The 17,111-nt window shown below is 32.9% G+C and overlaps 1 protein-coding gene and 1 non-coding gene across 2 annotated transcripts; one reads left to right on the top strand and one right to left on the bottom strand.

Moving 5' to 3' along the window:
* Window positions 1-9,517: 9,517 nt before the first annotated feature.
* Window positions 9,518-13,852, top strand: LOC109169669 (homeotic protein knotted-1-like). The gene is made up of 5 exons (XM_019318531.1): window positions 9,518-10,500; window positions 10,600-10,735; window positions 12,846-13,102; window positions 13,301-13,526; window positions 13,558-13,852. The coding sequence occupies exons 1-4, from the start codon at window positions 9,946-9,948 to the stop codon at window positions 13,511-13,513; spliced, it is 1,161 nt and encodes a 386-aa protein (XP_019174076.1). The 5' UTR covers window positions 9,518-9,945; the 3' UTR covers window positions 13,514-13,526; window positions 13,558-13,852.
* A 2,477-nt stretch (window positions 13,853-16,329) lies between these two features.
* On the bottom strand, window positions 16,330-16,402 carry TRNAA-AGC. The gene has a single exon. It is a non-coding gene; the product is annotated as a tRNA-Ala (tRNA).
* Window positions 16,403-17,111: the final 709 nt, after the last annotated feature.

Raw genomic sequence — 17,111 nt, 5'->3', positions numbered from 1 at the left:
GAGGACACAACCCATCTATTCAATTAATTCAAAACAATTTAATAAATTTTATTATAGTATCAATGGCAAGTATAGAAGTGGCTTGTGGTCCACTGGTATCGGGTTGCTCTCCTAAGTGGGATTTAAAAGGTTCAAACCTCAAACTTGAGGTAAGTAGTGAGTATGTGTAGGATATCCCCCTTCCTTAGCTTATAAAAAAAAATCAATCACAAGTATAGGGTTCAAATTAGGTATGTAAGCTAGTCGAAGCACATATCACGCTTATCCCCCGTTCAAATTAGGTATGTAAGCTAGTCAAAGCACATATCGCGCTTTATATCATCTGATCAACATTGTTGGTTTGAATTTATCAGCCAATTTTGGCTTATTTGACCGTTATTAGCTGTTCTTATTGCTCCAAAACAAAAAATTTAAAAAGTTACTCAAATAAGCTTTTTGTAATCAGCTATCAACTAATCAAACTCACTAACACAATCAATTAACAGTTATGGAGTATTTACTAAACACTCCGGAGAAATGATGGGCGAGAGAGCAGTGAAGGAAGCGTGGGAAAGTAGATGAGAGGGAGTGGGTGGTTGGGGTTCTACTTCTGGCGTGTATGATCTGCGCATCAGGAAACAGCTCTCGCGCTGTTTGCGCGCGCCTGAAGCAGAAAACGGACCCACAAAACAAAAGCAATTCATCAGTATGTAACATATTCTGAGACGGAGGAGATGTCTCGCCTGCAGGCCGGGCCGGGAGCCCATCCCACGCCCCTTAGCTTATGCATGCGCGTTCTACACTTTTCTCAATTGCACTTTAGTCCATGCAATTTTTACACTTTCACTACCATTTAAATAGGAAATTATTACACGTACTCTCATTTTTTTTAATCCTAATTTTTACTCTCACAGACAAAATTTATATATTGGGACCCACATAAAAGGTAGCATATCAGTGCCGTCATATCAAAAAGTAAAATTTAATCAGTATGATTTGAGACCCTACAAAGTAGAACTCATTTAAATACCACCCACTATATATCCATCCAAGTGCTGTTACTTAGCTTACACAACAGTACGACTTTCCTTTCAAGTCCTTTTGATAAAATTTCTGTCTTTTTTAATCATGGGTTAGCTCATCGCACCCATACACGTACAGCTTTTGATACCATTCCGGGAAACATGATAGCTCTCTTAATTCTGAGAAATATACTATGGGAGTTTAGGCGGTATTTGATGCACCATACCATCGGTTGGTGTATAGGCAGTATATATGATTATATATTTATATGAGTGGAGTAATATAATGTGTGGTGTCATAAAAAATCGAAGTTAAACTTGTTTTGGTATTAACATATATAGTACGTACGTGTATACACGTACAGACCATACTTGGTATGAATGAGTTAGCCTTACATGTGAAATCAGGAACTCGATCTTCATGGTCAATTTCTGATCACACGGACATCACCTCTACTGTCGTTGTTTTAGAGGTCACATCATTACTCTAACGTGTCACAATCAACCTAAGTTCGTTGCACGTGCATGTTTGCCACGTCAATCTTTTTAGCGAGTTCTCGACATGTATGTGTCTCTTGTTCTGACCCAGCCCTATAAAAACAGGTCTTGCTTCCTTGAAGAGAGATTGATTTATTAAACTTTTACATTTTACGTTGCAATTATATTAGAACCTTCCAAGCACATTTGTGAACTAATCAATAATATCAACATTAATTATACAACAATGTGAAAGACATTATCATTTTGTGCACCAATAATGTTAAAAAGGTAAATTACTTGCCCTATAAAGTGAAAATGATTTCACTTTTAAGTTATTTTACTTGTACATGATACTTGCACCAAAGTTTGAGTTATTGTGAAAATGTCACGTCTTTTTTTTTTTTTTTTTTTTTTTTAAATTACACCTGATCCATTAAATTTGTACACGTGAACGGCTACAATTGGTTCTCAATTCTTTCCTGGGCATTCGTTCTCATCTGAGCGTGCCCCTATACATATCTGAGATTTGTCTGCACATTCTCATGACGCTAATCGTTTGTTAAATTTATAAATAAATTCATTTTTGAATTTATATATTAATACAAAAATAGGTGACTATATATCTATGATGTGTACGTGCATATGGTGGATCGAATGTGAATATTAAAAACGTTCATCCATATATGTAAAGCATATCATGTAAATTTGAAATTATAAAGGTTAATCGAATAGTCAAAATAATATAATTGTTCTTGACACGTCTCTACACAATGGATACAGTATTTTCCTTTTTTTTTTTTTTTTTTTAAAGCAAACAAAAATACTAATCAAGAAATCACATTTGTTTCCTTGGATTCCCATGTTCCTATCATTTGATTGATTGCCTAAACTGTCATTATCAAACAACAATCGCTGTATCGAACTAATCAACCGGGTTGTTTGGTTAATTCAGATAGATACACATTAATTGCAAGACTAATGATTTACCCATCTTAAAAATAATAGTGAAAACTGTATTGCTACTTTTTTTTTTTTTTTTTTTTTTTGGTGAAAAAACTGTATTGCTACTAATTAGCCATTTGGTTGTCATGCTTTGACACCTCCAAAGTGGTTAATTAAAATTGTCGAGCCAAACATGAAATTGAATGTTCAAATCATTGCTCTAATATTCTCATGGTCCCATGAATCACACACAAGACATATATAGGAAAATTGGCAATTATATTGTTTCTATAAAATAACATTTATGAACAAACAAACTCATTTTATTTAAAAGAATAATCAATTGATTTGACTTGAACAGTACTAAAAATTGGCAACTGTAATAAAAAAAATTTGAACAACGTGTATAAGAAAGAACCTTTTTCTACTAACATATTTCACACTTTCATAATATAATTTAATTTAACTACTCATTATCATTCTTAATCATAACAATCAATCACCACATGCATTGAACTTTGTGTAGCTAATTACCACATATAACAATACACTTGGCAAGTGGATTCATAATATAATTGAGGAAACAGTCACTAATCAAAGTGAAAAAGACAAAAAAATAATATAAAGGCTTTGACTTTGGGCACAGTTTTGCATGGCGGCTTAAAATGCAAGAAGGATGTTTAAGTGTAACATAATGAATAATGTTGTAATATTTATAGGTCGTAGAACACACATGCCTAAATTTATAGGTGCAGAAATTTTGCCATTCTGGGGGAGGTGGTGTTGCGCTGGAAAAGGGGAAACACCAGTAATGGATGTATGTGCAACATTATATTTAGTGATGATGATGAGATAGGTAAAAAGCTAGCTTATATTATGCCTTAGCTAGTATAGTGGAAGATTTACCACATGTGAGAATATGATAATAGAGAGGTTTAATTTTAGTCAACTAATTCTGCCTTATTATATTGCTCAATAGCTTATTAAAATTTGTTTTTTTTTTTTTTTTTTTTTTTTTTTTTTTTTTGGTAAGGTGCTTATTAAAATTTGTTAATATAAGATAAAGATTACTTAAAAACTTTTAACTCTGTAGATATACTTTGAGAATCAATTTCTTATTCATTTATTATTAATTTTGAACGTATAATATGTTATACTCATGCATTTACTCAACTAGGAGAATCTTAATCTACTTTGACTAGACCAAAATTAAAATAGAATTGGACTGTATCTTTTTCAAAATTCACACTTTAAATGTTATTTTTAATTAATCTTTTCAACTATCATTAGTCAAAGTAATTATTTATTAACTTATTTTCTTCAACAATTTTTGTAGTTTTTAATTTAGTCTTGTGGGTTTAAAAGTAATTTTAATGCTAATTTAAATATCATAAAAATTTTAAAATCAAAATAAATTGAGTTAAATCATGTTATGAGAATCAAACACATAAAATGAGAATATTGAAGTAATATAATTTGACGACTAAAATTGATTATCGATCAAAGTTATGATACCCATTATTATTTAATCAAGAGTTAAATAATTATTAAAATGAAAAAAAATATTTTAAATTTTAATTTAATAGTCACACAAATGTCTCATAAAGTTTGAATTTGAGAGTTAGAAAATTCAAGAAGTTGTTTAATTTTTTTTACCAAAACTAAAAATCAAGAAATCACATTACAAAATTGTAATAAGATCGTAAAATACAATAAGAGATATTGTATCCTGAATCCTCAGCTCGAACCAATATGAGAACTTGTAACCTCACTCAGCATATGATCACATTAACAAGCTAAGGTTCATTAATTTCTTAACATGAAAAATTAAAACGTTGCCTAATACTTTATGGTACACTATATATATATATATATATATATATATATATATATATATGGCATTCCATTCCTGTTTTTAAAATATAAAACAAACTAAGAGACAGTGAGTGACATTACATATGATATGAGCTAGCTAGCTAGCTAGCTCCAAAGTACCACTACCTCATATTGCTTTCTGCTTGGAAACGTCTAATCTCTCATCACATCTCCTACTATGTGTAATGTGTGTATGTATAGATTAACTTTGAAAAATATTACGGGCCCTCATTTTATACTCTCAATTTTTATTCTTACATACATACAAAATTTTGTAAACAATATTCGAGTTCATATTAAAAAAAAAATAGCTTATCAAAACCCGCCATATCATAAAATAAAATTAAGGAAATAAGATTTGAAAGTACATATAATAGAACTCTAAAACAATAATACATACATTCTAATAATTAATTTGTTCTTGAAAATATGTTAATTAAAGAAATTTTGTCTCTTTAATATGGTCTCTCTAGAACAGAATAGTATTGAGGGTTAAGATTTAACATTTTGGGAGAAGTATTAATGAGTTATATGAATATACACTCGAGTTTCGAATACGGAATATTATTTTATTTAAACAAAGAAATAAAAGAAAAAGAAAGCAAGTTTTACTACATGGACTCTCAAATTTTACTGGTTGATGTGGCGAATTTTGATAAATTATTATTTTTTTATGTGGGTTCCTATAAAAGTGTCTACATTAGTATCAATATTTTAAGTGTGTGAGTAAAAGTTAAGTGAAGATAATGGGAGTACATGTGATATTTTCCAAGAAAAGCAGTTGGTGCAAAAGTTAGGCAGCGGAAGACTGGCAGGCAGGGCAGCTGAGAGTTTGACTGGGGCCCCCTCCAATCTCCATCTTCAAACACTGGAGATGAAGGCGGGCCCCACGCCCTGCTTTGTAGCGCGGGAGTTCCGGGCTCTCTCTCTCGGGTGGGTCCCAGTATCTCACTCACTCATTTCATCCGTCAGATCTGAATTACAAAAGCACGATGATGGATGGACGGATTACTCGACAACTGCCCTTTGTATTTTTAACTCCTTCCTCCCCAATCACTCTTTAACCCTAATAATCCGCTGCTCGAGGATGCACACGTCGTTTTCGTGGACGCACTCTCGGTCCCGTCCGCCATTAATGGGCGGCGTGCTCGACAACGTCGTCCTCGCCGCCAGCCACGACGGCACGGATGAGGATTGCGAAGCGCAGGCGCACTCGTATGGAGGCCCCAACTCTACGCAATTCTTACATGTGTCATTCTTGTCGTTATCGCCGATCTCGATCTTCTCAAACGAAATACGAATACGAATCGCTCGCTCTGTCTGAAAGTCGTCGGAGTTTATTAATTGTGCGAAGCTGTGCACGTGGTTTTCTGCAACCAGGGGTTGTCACTAACAGTAGAAGTAATGACTAGCAGAGATTTTTACTGTTCAATGTTAAAGGAATTAAGAGTAATTTTATTTTTTTTCTTTTATATATATAAATGGAAAAAAAATATATGAAAATACTATAAAAGTTTGAGTATAATCTTGTGGATACGGTTTTACACATACAATTTAAGGAATACGAGAGTTGTATTTAAGTTTGAAAATTTTTTTCACTCTTGAACTGATTTTAGTGGTGAAGTTAGGTTTATAATGCATAACATAGGTGCTCTCTCATTGAGAGATGACAAAAATATGCAACTTAGAAATAGGGTATTTGGTGTGTTATAAAGTGAAAATTATTCAAAATGAGAGATCAAATAGTAGCTAGAGAATGAGTAACAAGATTCAAAAAAATCGAGATAGAGAGTGCCCTCTAGTGTAGGACATTGACATAGTGGCTAGAGAAGGAGTGCCCTCTAGTGTATGCCACAAACATAGTACATGGAGAGGGAGCAATAAGATCCAAAGGAGTTGATTGAGATAGTGAGTGGCCTCTGGTGTAGGCGGCTATGAATTTTCACTTTTCAAATAGATAATGATAAAATGTTACATTTACACCTTTGGAAATGAGCGTCAGGCCTCCAATTTGGAATTAGTTGTTCATTTGTTCGGAGGTCATTTTTACATTTATATTTTACGAGGATAGATGTGACTATGTGAGGTACTATTCATTGGCATGCCAAATCATTAGTAGTGAACATCATTTGAACATAAATATTACTCCATGTTATTGTATAAATTGAAGTTGAATCTTAATATTTGACGTTGATGACTAATACCTACTCGATTATGTTGGTTGAAGAAGGTTGTGTGCGAAAGAGGAGAAAGGCACAACTCGAGGCTAGGCACAACTGGATTAATTTACTAATCAAAAGAAGAGACTTGAAAGTGCTGTAGTGGACCGTTTTAACATAAGTATAAATAGCTCTTCTAATCTCACTCAAAGTGGCATCATATATTCACATCACTACCCTTATCTCACTCAAGGTCTCAAGCTTTGTACCCAATAGTCCAAGTACGACTTTCTCTATTATACCTTAGCGTTCTCCGAAGCTCTGATCTAATTTATCCTACCATGACTTATTTTTAATTATATAGTTCTTAATTATATTGAAATTATATTAAGTGCAAGCAAAATATTATTAATAATCAATGATCACATGTTAAAAATTAAATAAATTAAAAACCAAAATAGTTATCAAAATGGTTTTTGATTTTGTTACATGATGCATTTGCTAATTGCTAGAGATGAGATGGGATGTTCACACAGCACTTTTACGTTTTAATTAGTACTAGCTTAGTTGGCACTAATAGGTTGCCCAACCCTACCACCACTCATCATAGGGTGGGGTGAGGGGGACAACTGCCCCTTGCCCCTTTGGCTCCGTCCCTGCTAATATCCAATTGTCTTACATTTTACTTGTTTTTACACAAACATTGTGTTAAGTTAATTTTGTCTTACGATAAATCTCACTTGTACGTATACTCTAACAACATTCATTCTTGTGACTTGTATGACCTAATTCTATACAACAAAAATGACATGTATGTTATATCATATTTTTCTTGCAGTACATACTATAAATGTATTATGTGTTCTCTTAGATAATACGGAGTAATCATACATTAGGGTCACGTTATAGTTGATATAATTATGTATGCTTAGTTGTGTGTATTTGGAATTGTTAACTAATTAATTACATATGAAAACTAGAATAATTTTATTTTAATAATCCAGTAATATTGATATTGATGGAGTTATTCCTCAAACAAATTATATTACACTATAATACATGTTTTAGAAGTATATTAAAAATGATTTTAGAACATACAAAAAATGGATTTACCAAAGTTTCCATTTCAATAAGCATTTTTTAATGCAAAATATAACATGTTCTTTGGATAAATTGTCGCTACGACAAATAATTTAAAATGTAATTTTTGATATGTGGATAAGATAACACATGTTCTTTCGGCTTATTCAAAGGTCTTGAATTTAAATATAAGAAATATCAAGATTATGATTTATCAAGATTGAGATAGTTAGAACAAAAAAGTTATTTAAATTTTATTTTTACTTACCCTATATTTTCTATTTATAGTCAAGCCAAGTTAAAAAAGTTTTCTTCGATCAAAGTTATCCATTGAAAACCCTTGAACCTAGCTACCATTTGCCACCACCTATAAGGGGAACTATAGGCCATCGTGGCAACCCTATTCCCACGCACATATTAGCTTAGCTTATCCAAACCCTGTTTATAGTTCAATGCTTCTCTATAAACTAATTAATTAGGTATATAATTAAGAATAGAACTTTGAAAACTTTGCATTCATCATTTCTTACTTTATTTACATTCCTTTCTAATGGTTTAATTTCACCCACCGATTATTCTCATCAATCGTGACTTACATATTTATCTACGCGACACATATACACGCACATATATATAGGAGATCCCGCTCCCATGAAAAATATGAGAACGTTAGTCTAATATGACCATTAAAATTTGACAATTCATAGTTGTAATCAAATCATCGTAATATACTAATTAAAATATAATTATTAATTTCGATAATCATTATGGTATGACTAATACGGAGTATATACTTTCGTATTTGTGCAAATGCAGTCTTTTAATACTAAATGTGCAAACCTGAAAAATTTTAAGAAGTGTGGATTTTAGTGTTCACGTTTGGATAGTAAAGTTGGTGATAATTACAAAAATATCACCGCATTTTTTTTTTTAAAATCTAATACGATTCGTATGATTTTTCCATATGTAAAGTGAGATTGATTCTTAGTTTTCTATTAGGGACTTGTTCTCATATGATTACTTCTAGTAAATCTTCTGAAAAGTTAAGCCATGAAATTCTTCTCTCTCCTCAATATTTTTCATAAAGTTAATTTAGGAGATTTTTCTCTCTTATCATTTTCCGAATACATTTAATCAAATACCTAAACTTAAAATAATATTTATATTTACAACACTTCATATAAAGTACTATTCAAGACCTCATATATATTAAATAGTGTGCATGCAGTAACTATCCGAGAGTAGACACAAAAAGCTACAAGGCAAGGTTTATTTTGTATCTACTCTCGGATAGTAAGTGCATATACACTATTTTATATAAGGAGTGGACTCCGTAGAGTAATAATATGAAAAATGTTCGATTGAGTCACCATGATTTACATCCTACCAAATGCTCTGTCGGGCCGGGGTGTGGGGGGCCCTTAGGGTTGGGATTCAGCCTTTTGGAATAATGAAAAATGGAAGCAAAAAATGATCTTGAAAAATTCAATAATCCCAACTAGACATATCACACCACACAAAATGTCTTTATTCAACTATTTAACAGTACGATGTATTTATTATGTTGTCTTTTATAATTGTAACTAATCATTAATGATATTATACATTAGTGATAGAAGAGGAACATCAATTGAAATATCTACCGTTAAACTAACTGCCCTGTCCATTTTTTTTATTTGTTTTTGAAAATGCCCTGTCCAGATTAATATAACGAAAACAAAAAAAAAAAAAAAGAAAAATAAGACTTTTAATTCCTACTTTCTTACTTTTATTATCTGGTATGACAAACAATGATATGTTATCTTTACTCTGTAGTTTACAAAAAAGATGTTTCCACAAAAAATTTGTGTAAAGAAATAAAGAGTGAAATTAAATTTTAGGAGTGTATGTAGTATTATATGAAAAATAGTTAAAACACTGTTTATAAAGAAAAAAGTTTTTTTTTTTCTTAATATATACACACAATATAGCTTTGTAGTTAGTACAATTCTAATTTCTTTATTGCCCGACTACAGCACATTTTGTATCTACCGCAGCCGTTCCCGGCGCGGCCAGTAGCCGTCGCTAACGACTCCGCCTCCATAGCTTTCTCTTTCTTCGATCTGCTGCTCTTCAGTCTTCTCCGACCAAATTAAAACTTGTTTTTGTGCGATAAAGTTTCATTTTAATATGCCAAACTCACTTCAATTCAGCTTGGTCTCGCGACCTCCATAACCAGTAACTGTAGTGAAATCGTGAATTCTGCGTTTCTTATCCCTGAGAAAGGATCGGAGATAATTAATGGGTAGTTGAAGACAAGAAAAGGTGGATTGTTTTAATTTGTTACCTTAGGGTTTCGTTATTTTCTGGTTGCAGTTCTTACACTACTGGCCTGGGTTCTTGATTTAGGGTTGTTGGTGAGGTAAGAAATGGAGAATTACGGTCAACTTGGAGAGGAAACCGCCGCCGCTGCGAGGCAAAGGGGAAGCGGAAGCGGGTTCATGTACGGCGGCTCGGTTCTTGGGCCGCCGAGTTACGGGCGAACCGGCGGCGGCGGTGAAAGCAACCACATAGCTACTGGCTTTCATCTCCAGCCTGGTGGCGGTGGCGAGTGTTACGGCCAATCGGAAGGGCAGCCGCACACGACGGTGAAGAGTGAAGGCGGAAGCGCTTCCCATCATCATCATCATCACCATCAAATGTTTCAGTACCCTTTGATGATCCGAGATCATCTTCATCGTCAGCAAGAATCCGCAGGTGACGACAACTCTTTGACAAGTGAAGCCGATGCTATGAAGGCCAAGATCATCGCTCATCCCCAGTATTCCAATCTTCTGGAAGCTTACATGGATTGCCAAAAGGTCGGAGCTCCGCCGGAGGTGGTGGCGCGTCTCTCGGCGGTCCGGCAAGAACTGGAAGGGAAGCAGCGAGCTTCTTTCGGTTCCCGAGATTCCTCCAAAGACCCAGAACTCGATCAATTCATGGTCCGTTAGTTTAATTAACCACAATAATTTTGGTGCAGGGTGTTCTAGTTTCGATTCTCTAAGAATTCTTCATCGGATTTTTAACATAATTTTTACCAGGAAGCGTACTATGATATGCTGATGAAGTACCGAGACGAGCTTACAAGGCCTTTCCAAGAAGCAATGGAGTTCATGCGACGGATCGAATCGCAGCTAAACATGCTAAGCGACGCTCCGGTCCGGATCTTCAACTCCGGTACGTACCTTTTTTTTTTTTTTTCTCTATTTTTTAATTTAAAATTTAATTTTGGGTCCTTCTACTTTACCTTCTTCTATATATTTTACTATTTATTAAGAAGAATTTAAAATTTTTCAATTTAATAAACTAATTATTTATATTGAACATAGTAATTGCCTTGCAAGGAAATAAAGCACAGAAGAATAAAATAGTCCTGTTGGTTCAAGTCCCAAATTACAGTAAGTGTTGCAGAGATGCATCTTGTCATACATATATATATAATATATGTATAATTGAAATGGTGTATGTAATTTCAACTTTCTTGTGCAGTGCAAAAAGTGTTTGTTCTTGCAATAATGTCCCATCCAATCTCCAGTTCCCATTTCCATTCTTAATTTGAGAGTTTGACCCAAGAACAACAACATTCTCATTCCTCCAAAATAGGCTTTTCTGGGCTCTTAGCTTCATCATTCTGGTACACCCAGGCCTATATGTAGCAGAATAAATGTTTGCATTAACTAAACCCTAATCACCTGTTTGATGCCATCATCATATCATGCATTAAACAATGGGAACAAACGCATAGATCTTAGGATGGTGTATATGTATGAACATATATATTTTTTTTTAAATATTAAACATTGGACAGACTGAAGTACAAAGCACGCATATACGGACACTACAATCCCTTCCAGAGATTCACCCGACATAATGTAGTCAGAATTTTTTGTTTTTTGCTTTGTTTTTTTTTTTTTTTTTTTTTTTTTTTTTTAATTTATAAAAAACTTCAAAAAATCTGCATTTGTTCTTGGTAAAACACTAAAACAGTCATTCTTGTCATTTCCAGGTGGGGTTAAAGGTAGTAATGGTAGAGAGAGCATTTGGTAGGTTTTAGGCGTTGGAAAAATGAATATATAGGATAGGATGCTGTTCATATCAGTGCTCTCCCATGTAGCCTACCTGTACCCAAATGTCAGATTTTTCATTATTTCCTTTTTGCTTATTTTCTGCAACTTTAATTTACTACATTATTTACGTTATACTCCGTATTATCATATATTAGTACCATGTTTTAGCTTCATTTGTAGTTTAGCAGACCTTAATGAAACATCTAGCTTTGCATGGTTCATTCTTGTTCTTTTTTCTTTTTTTTTTTTTTTTTTTTTCTTTTTTTTTTTTTTTTTTCTTTTTTTTTTTTTAATAGTATTCTTTAAGTTTCAGAAACCCAAATATTTTCTTTTTCCCTTAAATCTGGAAGACCCAGTTTTGTTTTCCTTTTCATCTTTTGGTACAATGCACACAGAGGGGATGGATGGAGATAAAGTTGACACTCCAGTGGAAATACAATAATGTTTGCTACACTAAAATTCTGATACTCCATGATATTTGCTGCAGCTTCTTGTTTTGTCACAAAAAAGTTGTCTGTGTTTGGATTCACATCCAGATTCTTCAAAATCCATTATTTGAATCCATAACTTAGTTGCAGCACAGGAGTTAACCTTGTAGTTTTGTATTTGCCTAGTAGTAATACACCAGGGGCAACCATCCAAGTTGGTCAAACGTACAATTAACTTAGTAACTATAAGATTCTAATTTTGACCCTTCGTGAGGATTGTGTATTTACTTTTTTAGTTTGAGACAGTTAGTTATGGACAACTTAAGCTAGCTGGTTTACTTCTTGCGGTGAGTCGGTGACACAACAATATTTTGTTTATTTTAGCAAGTGTTGCTAATTTTGATGGTGTAGTTAGTGGAAATTCTTTTTAGATTAGTTTCCAAATTTGATGCTGTACTTGGTTGCCAGTCGCCTGCTAGCTACTAGTAATTAAGTAAATTTTGTAAAGCTGCAATATAATGTACTTGTTCACGTTGTTTAGTGTTAGGAACAGTAGACATTATTATTAATTAATCATGCTCTTTCTTGGAATAATGTTGGAGTAATATATATATATGGTAATCCTTGAGTTAAAAGAATAAAGTTCTTGTCTGCTCCCAAGAGCATTAGCACATACACAGATATGTGAGTTATAACACTTAAACAGTTGAATTAGGAGATCGATCGAGTCACATACATACATGCACACGAGTTTGAACTCTTTCTAATAAATTACGTAATGGAAATTGACAGATGACAATAAGTGCGAGGGCGTTGGTTCGTCGGAAGAGGAGCAAGACAATAGTGGTGGAGACACCGAACTCCGGGAGATAGATCCCCGGGTGCAAGACCGGGAGTTGAAGAACCACTTGTTAAAGAAGTACAGTGGGTATTTAAGTAGCCTGAAACAAGAACTTTCCAAGAAAAAGAAGAAAGGCAAACTGCCCAAAGACGCCAGGCAGAAGTTGCTTAGCTGGTGGGAGCTGCACTACAAATGGCCTTATCCTTCGGTACTATACCACATTATATTCACTTTCCCCTTAATTATAGTACCATATAACACAAGATCAGACTGTTCACTTGGTAACTCCAATTGAGTCTGATCTGTTGGCTAGGGTTATAATGCGGGGTCAACATATTCTTGTTTCCTGAACCCTGAAGGGAGGCGTTTTGGGACTGTACGTTTATTATTTATATATGTTATGCAGGAAACGGAGAAGGTGGCGTTGGCGGAAGCGACCGGGCTAGATCAGAAGCAAATAAACAACTGGTTCATCAACCAGAGAAAACGGCACTGGAAGCCATCAGAAGACATGCAGTTTATGGTGATGGATGGTCTCCATCACCACCAAAACGCCGCCGCAGCGCTGTACATGGACGGACACTACATGGGAGACGCCCCTTACCGCTTGGGTCCATAGTTTGATCTGATTAACATAATCCAATCCCCAGACATCGTCGTCCCAAACTGTTTTAAGGTTGTTAGTAGGGGGGCATATGCATGCATGCATGCTTCATCTCATCTGATTTCATGTTCGGCGAGTAATTAAGGTCTGAGGTGGGAAGCTCCGATCATCATCAACCTGATGACATGATGAATTTGCATCTCTTCTATCTTCCAGAAATACCACCCTTTTGTTTTGCGATTGATTTGATTTGTGTAATCTGGCATGCATGGACGGCTCCATCTGTTAATTAATTTGCCTTGTTTTCTAGGTTAATTGCATGTTTTAATACGGAGTATCTATTTTACGTTAACTGCGTCCTTAATCCTGCAATATACATTAATATTGTTGTTTCCAGGCAATATTATTCTAGGACGATTTATTTATTTATGTTTATCGTTTCAGTGCTTTGATTGTTCTTTTCCAGCATATAAGATAGATATCTCAAGGTCAATTGTAATTGCAATTAAAATAATATATACTCCCTCTGCCCCTAATTGCTTGTCTCATTAGCTTTATGCACGCTTTTAATACAACATAACAAATGTTACTAACTTTTCAATTTTGCTCCTCAAAAGTAAGTGTTATTTGTACAAAGTGCAATTGTGTTTACATAATTTTTTATTTTTTTTTTGAAAACTTGTTACATAATTAATTGTCCAGAAATTTGAAATGGTAAAAAGGTAAATTGAGAAATGTACAATGATTGTTAGGTTCAATTTTAGAAAGAGGATACTATTTTGGGACAAACTAAAAAGGAAAACAAGACAAGTAAAATAGAACCAATGAATGGATAAGAGTAATAATAAATATGGTGGTTTATGAATTTGGGCAATGTTATAATTTGATATTTTAATTTAACTATGCTACATTGTCATTACATGTAATAGTGAGCAACTTGATCCATGAAATAGTATATCTTGGTTTTGGTTGAGTCCACCACATATACTCTTTTTAGTGTAATTTATCTTTCTTATGTGATTTATGAGCTATTATACATGAAAAGAGTTTATCCAATGCAAACCCTCGGATAATGGCTACAAAATTTTCTCGACACTCAAATTACATATATTGGAGATCACCCGTATATGTCATGAATTCAATTTATTGTCATGTTTTTATGTTTTGGTCATAATAATGATCACTGAATTATACCTGTATAATATTGGTCAATCAATCCAACAAAAATTCATAAATTTTGCTTCGTTAGCAACGGTAAAAAACAAGATTTGAATCCTACCAATGAGAAAAAAAAATAAAAAAATTGAGGCATAGATTCATCCTTGTTGTGGGTACTAGTGTACAAGCATTTAGGGACATGTCCAAGATTTTCTCCCTCCACTAGTATCTAGCGCATAGACCCTTAAATTTAGAGTTCAAACTTATATTCACTATTTTATTAGCCGTGGCCCTTAAATTTAGAGTTCAAACTTATATTCACTATTTTGTTAGCCATGTTTATGCCACAATTATACATATTTATTGTAAAGCAAGTAAACCGTGTATTTTTTTTTATAAAAATAAAAAATAAAAAAATTAATGCATATTTTAATTTCAATAGCTAATTAGTTGAGCTCCCGTTTTCTATGAAACATTACTTCTTTATTCGATATGATCCTTAAGTAGTGTGGGCTGCATGTGATAAGGATTGAAATAATTATTATTAGTAATTTTTTTTTTTGGGGGGGGGGGGGGGGGGGGGTGGTAAATTAGGATTTAGTAATTACATTGTTGAATTGACAATGCATGAAAGTATTACATGAAATGTCCTTGACAAATGAGAATAGTTAGGGTTCATTTTGAGCTTGGCATACAAATATATGATTAAAATGAATGAATGTTAAAAATTAATATTATAGTCGATCTTGTTTCTCTTATTTGACAAAAAATCTATATTGCTTCAAAATATCCATCTTATCCGATCCCCTACTCAAAGAATGAAGGAGGTGATTCATAACGCTCTTCAAGCATTGAAATATATACCTGAGTATAAATTTATTACTCTGTACCAACAAATTAAAATTTAATTTAGTGAAAAATTATGACCTTATTTAATAAATAAAGTTTTAAATTAGTTTTTAGCTACTTGACACACATTACTTGTTTGATTAAGTCAAGCAACTAATATACATGCATGTTTGGTAACTAGTTTTGTTGGTTCAAAAATATGGAAAAAAAAAAAAAACACTAATTTGATTAAGGTTTGCAATTACCGATTAAAAAAAAAAAAGAATATAATTTTTTCCAAAATGCTCCTATACATAACATATTAAAAATTTTTAACTGACTATTGGGGAGGTTTTGAATTTAAAACCTCCCCATTTAAAATTTTTAAATGATTTATCTAATTAATTTTGTTTTATATTTTTTATTAATTTTAATTTTGATATTTAGTTATTATTGGTTTATTATTATAAAGAAGATTTATTAATTATTATTATTGTACATACACACATATATATATCCTTATAAATTTTTGAATGTTAATTGTTAATATTAAACAATTAATTTTATTAAATATATCTCTATATATAACTAATAAAATATGGTAGTTAAAATCGTTAATTATGTAATAAGGCCTATAACTTATAACAGTTAACATGCATGCATCATATTATATTTGGAAGAAGCAAAATAAAAGCATGGGAGAGGTAAGATTTATTTATTTATAAAAACATGTAGGCCCAATGAGGGATTGTCCTTTCATGTTGTGCTCATGGTTCAGCCCAATACTACCTTTTTGTTTCACTTACAAATCGAGTTTTAATTGAAGCTTCTTCAAACCAGAAAAATGGAGATGCGGGGTATCGATCCCTGTACCTCTCGCATGCTAAGTGAGCGCTCTACCATCTGAGCTACATCCCCTTTGTTGTTATTATAACTCCACATTTTTCTTATTGAAGCTCCTTCAAACGGGGATAAAACAAAAAAAAGTGGAGATGCCGGATGCGGGTACTTGATTCGGGATTCCCATGCCTCTCGCATGGTATGCGAGTGCTTATCATATGAATTTATAAGTCTTAATGTGACATTAGACTTTTTTTTTTTTTTTTTTTTTTTTTTTGTATAATTAAGTCCAGTTTTCCGAAGTTTTTGTTATTTAAAGTAAGTTTTAATTGTCAGTTTTCATCCACTGTATCAATATATTGAGAGCGACAAATTATATATTTTTAAAGCAGGATGATAGAAAATCCACATTATTACTATAGGTAGACTACAAAATCAAACATAAAAATTTGGAAAGCGTATTATGAGTTTATGAAAAAGGATAATGCCATAAATGTTGGGATTTGCTTATCTCAAGTGGCCTGATTGAGTTTTATTCTATTTATAAATTGATTTTGCTTCTAGTTTTTTAGAGGATCGGATTCTAGTCTCAGGTCAATGACAAAACCAACTTACCTTTACACAAATATGGTAGGTGTCTAGGTGATTGGGTTATAAATTTGGAATTATAAGATTTTAAGTTCACTTTTAGTTGAAGTGGTGGATTAATTTTTTTTATTTGAGTTATAAACAAGTTAAGTTGATTTAATTTTTTTGTGATTGATTAAAATCACAATGTGTAAAGTTC

The sequence above is a fragment of the Ipomoea nil genome, unplaced genomic scaffold (assembly GCF_001879475.1).
Source record: "Ipomoea nil cultivar Tokyo-kokei standard unplaced genomic scaffold, Asagao_1.1 scaffold3321, whole genome shotgun sequence".
NCBI classification, from domain to species: Eukaryota; Viridiplantae; Streptophyta; class Magnoliopsida; order Solanales; family Convolvulaceae; genus Ipomoea; species Ipomoea nil.
The sequence above is the reverse complement of the archived record's forward strand: the minus strand, read 5'-3'. Positions and strand labels throughout refer to the sequence as shown.

Bases quoted from the DNA above. Each gene is read 5' to 3' on its own strand.
- LOC109169669 (XM_019318531.1), top strand. From the start codon at position 9,946: ATGGAGAATTACGGTCAACTTGGAGAGGAAACCGCCGCCGCTGCGAGG. The intron at 10,501-10,599 runs GTCCGTTAGTTT...AATTTTTACCAG, and splicing joins CAGAACTCGATCAATTCATG to GAAGCGTACTATGATATGCT. The intron at 10,736-12,845 runs GTACGTACCTTT...GGAAATTGACAG, and splicing joins GGTCCGGATCTTCAACTCCG to ATGACAATAAGTGCGAGGGC.